Source organism: Lepeophtheirus salmonis, chromosome 2, assembly GCF_016086655.4.
Source record: "Lepeophtheirus salmonis chromosome 2, UVic_Lsal_1.4, whole genome shotgun sequence".
Lineage (NCBI taxonomy): Eukaryota > Metazoa > Arthropoda > Copepoda > Siphonostomatoida > Caligidae > Lepeophtheirus > Lepeophtheirus salmonis.
Window position 1 is genome coordinate 21293023 of NC_052132.2, and position 7343 is coordinate 21300365.

At 30.9% G+C, this 7343-nt stretch overlaps 1 protein-coding gene across 1 annotated transcript; it reads left to right on the forward strand.

Annotated features, from left to right (window-relative positions):
- The first annotated feature begins 245 nt into the window (after positions 1-245).
- Positions 246-4455, forward strand: LOC121132410 (uncharacterized). The gene is made up of 3 exons (XM_040727803.2): positions 246-470; positions 2041-2137; positions 2834-4455. Exon 3 carries the CDS (start codon positions 2864-2866, stop codon positions 4415-4417), a length of 1554 nt encoding a protein of 517 aa, XP_040583737.1. The 5' UTR covers positions 246-470; positions 2041-2137; positions 2834-2863; the 3' UTR covers positions 4418-4455.
- Positions 4456-7343: the final 2888 nt, after the last annotated feature.

Genomic DNA, 7343 nt, shown 5'->3' on the forward strand with positions numbered 1-7343 from the left:
GATCGAGAGAGGAAGAAAGATTATGTTATGTCAGGAATAATAAATGACGAAAAACAGAAAAAGAGGACACTAACTGGCATACACGAACTCCAGAAGATTATTTTATTATTTATAGAGTATATTATTCCGGGTGCGCTTTAAACTGTTGCAAGCCCGATCTTCCTATGTTGGATGGTTTTTTTTATTATTATTTATAGCCTTAATGGTGATGATGAGTATAATCGGAACAACAAACGTGTTAAACCAATTTTATTTTTCTACTGACGTTTGAAGGAAAAACAAATCAGTGCTGACAGAACCTCACCTCTGATGGAGTTAATCTCGTATATTAATATTCATTTCAGTGTTAACCTTGAGAGGGATAATGTCTAGTTAGTTAGTGATTCATCAACAACAGATACACAACTTATTCCTCTTCAATCCCCAAAGGATTCCATTATTTGATCCTTGAGTATGACGGAAGTCCAAAGGTAAGATCGTCTAACAACTGTGGACATGATAAAAACAATAATATGCTTTGTTCTATCATAAAGGCCTCTATTGTTATACAATATACACATTAAATTAAAGACATTTCATCATTTATTGTATAATATCTTCATTCTTGAACCAGTTACGTTAACCTTCAATGGGTTTAAGCCATCTTACGAAATGAAGATATCTAATTATAGTTTCTTTTTAGATCTATTTTCTTTTGGTTTTAATGGAAATTAATTTCTGTTATTTGGGGAATTTGGGAAAATATTTTTTGTTTTCATTTAGTAATAGAATATGTACAATATACAAGTACACTTCCGTGTTGAGGATGTCTTTTGTTTTAAATTTAAATTTTACCTATACATATATGTATGTACACATACATAGATAAATGATAACATCTTGGAGTTTTCTATCTTTTTTAAAACTAAAAAAATATAAAGACAACAAGGAAGTCGCATCAATCTTTAAATGGACTCAAATTAGACCCTTCATATGTATATGTATAGTTCGAACGATCAAAAATTAATGTTCCCCTATACCTAATTTAAAATGGTGAAATCTTACCTATAATTTATTAGCCATAATAACATAACTAAGCAGAATTTTTACGTACCTACTACTTTCACTGGTTTTTGAGTAGCGTTTCTAATTGGCATAATATTATTTTGGTTCAAAATGACTCAACTGATATGCATATTATACAGAGTTGTTTAGAATGAGCGTCCTATCAAAATTGGGTCATTTTTGCTCTTTAATGAGAGTTACAAAAAAAGTTTGTTAAATAAAACTTATTTTTCATGGTATAAGTATTACATATATTAAGTTTTTAGTTAACATGTCTTTCTTTCGGACGGTCTACAGTCTTAAAAAAACACTATTACAGCTTGGACACACAGCTTTTTGTTGAATATTATCCCAATCAGCATCTGCCGCTATTATAACAGGCTCCAATCACTGTTTTTGAAAGTGGAGGAGCCAATAGCTGTGTTTTAAGAAAATATTTTATTGCTGCTACATGATAATTGCAAATTCTCAAAAAAAAAAAAAAGTGACCATGGCCCTTGGCTCACCCTGCTGCATAGCCCCTACATAAGCAGTTCTTTAATGACGCTTGGATCTGAATTGGCATTCCTCTTCTCAATATTCTACATGATAATGTAAGGGGGTTTGTATGAAGGAGAATGCCAAAAATGCTTTATAGTTGGATGCAACACGCTACTAAGACCATTTTGATAGTATATCATGTTGAAGGTATGTTAAAGTTCCTCAATACTCCGCCTGGATCAATGGGAATACCTTATTTTTCATTAAATTACTACCTTGGGCGGGAAAACAAATTTGAACTTTTTAACAAACCCTCGAAAATGTCTAGGAATCGCGAGAAAAGGCTCATAAATTGATAGAACAGTGATTTATAACAACTCATATATTTATTGCCATTCACTCAAAGGAAATTAGGGGCTTAATTACATCATGCCTATGTTCAAATATGTACAAAAGTTTATTTAATTAATTAATCATTTTTCTGTTTCTATCTCATACTGATATATGTACCTATAGATGGAAGTATTTATTTTAATCTCCATGGCCATGGCACTTGGTTCTTCATCTACCTCTTCCTCCTCCCTGCAAACATCATCTACAGAATCAACAAAAGGTATGTTACTAACGAAACACACACACACACAAATGTCCATATATATCGATTTATTTATGTTACTGTTGCCTTTAGGGTTTACTTTTCGTTCCCTCTTTGACCTTGATTCTTCCTCTTGAAAAGAAAGTAAAGTCACTTCTTGACCCAAATTAATTGATTTTTTTTTTCAACAAAAAATATTGTAATGGTCCTTGATTAAATTCAGAATATAATTGAATAGAATTAAAACTTACCGGTTTTTATTTAAAAAAAAAAAACAATTATCGAGACTTTGTTAAGAATATTTAGATCCGGATTCAATGCCCAGGGGTTAGGAAAACTTATTTTATTTTATTTTGTATGGTGTAGTAGTATATAAATAAACATTTATGTTGATTTGGGTTTAAACCGGTTTGATTAATTATCAAGATTAGTGCAACTATTAAATTAATCTTTTTATTATTCTCTTTGTAAAATAACCATCCTTTTGGGTTGTTATTTCTTTTTAGCAAAAAAAACAACAAAAACTACTAAATCTTTTCTTATACATTATTATTTTATATTGATTAAATCTGTTTTATATATATATATTATGCACTTTGCAATTGATTGAGGTAATCACATAGTACGTTTAAAAGACTTCTTCTTTTAATGTACCTATTTAGTTATTATTTTCAAAAACACCATTTTCTAAAAAATATTTTTCAACTTTTTCAGGTCTATCTTCAGGATCATTTCGCAAGTCCCATGCCCTACTCTCCTTCTTTCCAGTATTATGTAAAAAATTCAATGTCCCTCAATCATAGAGGGGACTGCATAAAGACTAAATCTATAAAAGTGAAGCGAAAAAATGGAAATATTAAAGTGAATAAAAACCTTTTAAAACATATTCTAAACAAACGGCGAAAGAAGAAGCCATTGTTGGAGTCAAATCCTTTTTTAGAATTACAAGAAGACTCCAATTCTTCCTTAACTATGAAGGATTTATCCATAGAAACAAATATGTCATCCCCATTTCTCACCGAATCTCATAAAAACAGAGTACCTTTAATAAATCCAGCGCAATCCTCTTCGGTAAACGAAAGTGCAATTTCTCATCACTATGAATCTCATAACTCCAGTACAAACTTAATTCAAGAAATTGAAAACAACATCAATAAAGACATTCTCGTAGATATAATAAAATCCACAAATCTGATTGCAAATATACTCCAAAGTAAAATAGAAACTGACGAAAAATCTGCTCCAAATTATACGGAACCTCCTCCTAGTCTAGAGGATTCTCCTAATTCAACTCATTTGACAGAAGTTGATATTGAGACATTATCGTCTCTTAACACGTTATCTCATAATAGTGTTAATGTAAGTGAATCTCTTGTGACTACATGGGAAGAAGAGTCCATATATAATGAAACCTCTCATATTTCTTCTCGTGATACAGTTATGGCTAAAAACGAGACGAATGAGCTTAACACTACTGGGCTAATTAATCTAACAATTTTTGAGGAGGCAGAGGAAACAACATCGGAAATCTTTAGTTTTGTTACTGAAGAAAATTTAAGTTCAATTCTAGATTTGAATGAAAGCAATTCTCAAAGGGAATCCATCACTGAATCACCCTTGTTGATGGTTGTCTATCCTACAGTTTTAAGAACAAACGTAGATTACTCAAAGTATTATCAACCCCTGGAGGGGGTGACCTGGCCTCCACTGATGGAGGACAACCTCTCCACACCCTTCACTACTCCTTCTCCTATAACAACAACCCAAGACTATCAGAATTATTGGACAATAATTCCTTCAATACTGAACGAAAATGTATCCTCAGATATAAATAGTGAAGACTCAGATACAAATTCCAATTCGTCGCACACAAAAGACTTGAGTACTACTGAGTCCAGAAGTATTGGACCAAAAAACGCGACAAATAAGGAAACAATCCTTGGATCCAGGGATGATGAAATCAAGATTCAAAATGAAAATGGAGAGAACATTGAAGAAATGAGAGATCTGGTCGAGAAGGATGCTCTTAATGCATCAATAATAGAAGAGGATTCTCAAATATTGGATGAACTCCTTCCCGTCAGATATGGAGGCAAATATCCTTTTTTCCATAAACTTTTTCTGTATAACCCCATGTACACCTATCCTGACTCAAGTCTCTTAAATGATGCACTCTCAAAAAAGGTGGCAGAGCCAGAGTCTAATTATGATCAAAGTCTTTATCAAGAAGTATCCCGTCCTCGTATGAATAGCAGATTATCTTTATTTAATAAAGCTGATTTGTATTATTTGTTATAATAGTTTTATTATCAAAATATATTTAATATTCTTAAAAACGATTCAAAATACTTTATATTTATGTACACCTATGTATTGTTAATTTTATATACCTATTGTTTAGAAATGGGTCAAAGCAACTTTTAAGAACATAAAGCTATTCTTGCTAAAAGAATACAATTTCCTAAGATAATGCACTTAATGCAAAATCGAATTGTTCAATGATTAAGTTTTAATAAGTGAACAGCATCAATCATTCTGTCAATTTAACTATTTATAGGTGAAAAATTTATGCAGTGATTAAAGTTCATTTAAATGACACAGAGTTGTAGTTCTCGATTCATACTCCTGGACACGACTGATTTTTTTTGTGTTATGAGACCTCGGGCTTAACTTGATCTCGGAACCATATGGACTTGACTTGGTCTTGGAATTGCAGTATTTTGGACTTTGATCTCAAGGTTGTTCTTGAATGGCTCTCATTTTCACACTTATTTTTTGAGAATTTACGTTCCTCTAGATTCAACTTTTTTGAAAGATATTTCTTATTTATTAGAAATAAAATGCGCGAGTTTCCTTAGATTTTAAGACCAGTTATAATATTTATACAAAAAAAAAAAATATATATATATATATATACCTTGCGCAGGGATAATTCCCTTCCCTTAGAACTGACACTGGCGGACAGAGATTAATTTATGAAATACATATTTGAACTAATATTTTGTATACTCAGAGCTGTAATACTCGAGTTTGGTTGGAATAGGAACCAGATGGATTTCAATTTAAAGCATGAAGACTGAGTGGACTATTTTATATTCATATAAAAATATAAAGGCATGTACAAAATGTTAAGTAAATGTTGAATATCGTTTTTTGGTGAATCTTCTTTAAGTAAACGAAATTTTTACCAATGGAGCAACTTGCACCAATCTTCATTTATTCTTAAAAGAAGATCAACTGTTTTCTATCTTACTCAAAACATCCAAAAAAATTGATGACATTGGCTAATGGATTGGTCATAACATAATATTCAGCAACTTCTCTTATTGTGATCCAGGTATCCTTCATCCTCATAAAAGGATAAAAGTAAAAAAAACAAATATCCTAAATCATCCAATTATTGCATAGCTAATTAATACACCTTGCCTACAAGATGGTCAAGAATTAAAGTCGAATTTATTTTAAAGTAATTAAATTAAGGTTTTTTAGTGTAGAGATTTCGCAAGCCAAGTCAGTAAGAATGCTGCAAAGACACCTATGAGCATTTCTTGCCTCCCTCTTCACCTGATATTCACCCCTTTTAATTTGCAAGGGAGGAAACAAGACCAATTCAGTTTCCAGACTCAGCAATGCCTCCCTGATGGCAGCCGAAGTCCGCCTGGCAAAAATACAGAAATAAGTTATGCGTACTAGCTACAGGTCAGTGATGAGGCGTCTGCACCAAGTTGTGCACATCAAGGGCAAACACATTAGTCAATTGTACATGTCAATATTAAACATATACAAACCCAAACCTGTGAGTAATTTAATTTTTGTAATGCAACTCTAAATCTGGGACATCCTGTAAATGGGTCTGTAATTAATATACTTTTTCAATTACTCAAAATAACCAAATTATTTATTTTGTTTGATAGCCATGTAAATAAATATAATTAGGTTATTTTTGTCAAATGTAATAATCTGGGAATACTTTAATCATAAGAAAAAAATACTATAGCCATTTAATTTTATATTGACATTTCAGTCCTAATAATTTCAGAGGTTGTTGATTTACTCAGACAAGGAATGCTCTATACAGTCGAAAGTGCGTTGTCTTTCTTGCCATCGCCTCCATCTTTTACTCATAGACAGACCTATGTCATTGAGGAGGGGAAAGTGTGGTGACCCACCTTACCCTTCTAAAATACAAGAGTAGGAAAAAAAGGATGTAACTCGAAATTATTATGATTTCTTAGGCTATGAAATAAAATAAAAAAATGAAAATAACCCTAAAAAAATGAACTATTACTATTTATATAAAAAGGACTTATTAGAAATAGATTTTAATAAAAATTAATTTAACTAAATGTTGACAGATTAATAAAAGGCTCTTAAAAAACAAAATCACCTCATCTTCAAATCGGAAAAATAAGATCTTAGTAGAAAAATTTGAAAAACATATTCAACATTCCTCCCTTCCAAAGAAACATTATAGTACTGGCTCTGCTCATACTTAATGTATCAGAAGCTATAATCAGTATGGCTATGTAGAATTGTCACAAAAATAAACTTTAATTCAAATAATCTAATCCATTATATTAAAACATAATAATAATCACCAATCCAATGGCTAGTGAGATATATACACACCAAAAAAAATCTTATTTAAAATGTGGCGCCACTGTACATAGCTTTATCAATAAGCAAATAAGTGAAAAGCTACGAATAAACAAAAACTACTTATTTTGTTTCAAATCATAGCTATAAACGGCGCCACTATTTTTGACTGTATAAACAACACTCATGCTAACACATCGTTATCTTTATTGTATCATACAACCTTTCCTCTAAAAAGAAACGGAAAAAGATGCCTTAAATCATATGGTACTCAGTCACACCAACTCCTATTTATCCCTTAAGGACTTTCATATTATCACTATCATATTATTTATATACAATTTATAAAATGAATTACATAAATATATTTCATAATATTAAAATAATAGTATTTTATTTGGTACTGTGTTATAATTTATAATATTGCATAGTAATAATTTATCAAAAGCGTTGCTATATATCTATCCTATATCAGTCCTATTGGAAACGGAGAATAAGTATAACATAACTTATTACTTCGTTTATTTATGGAAAATAATAAATTGTGAGATAGCAATAATGTACCTCACTAACAAAAAATTACAATGTTTTTTTTATTGTCAGCTATCGATGTTTCTACTTTTTTTCA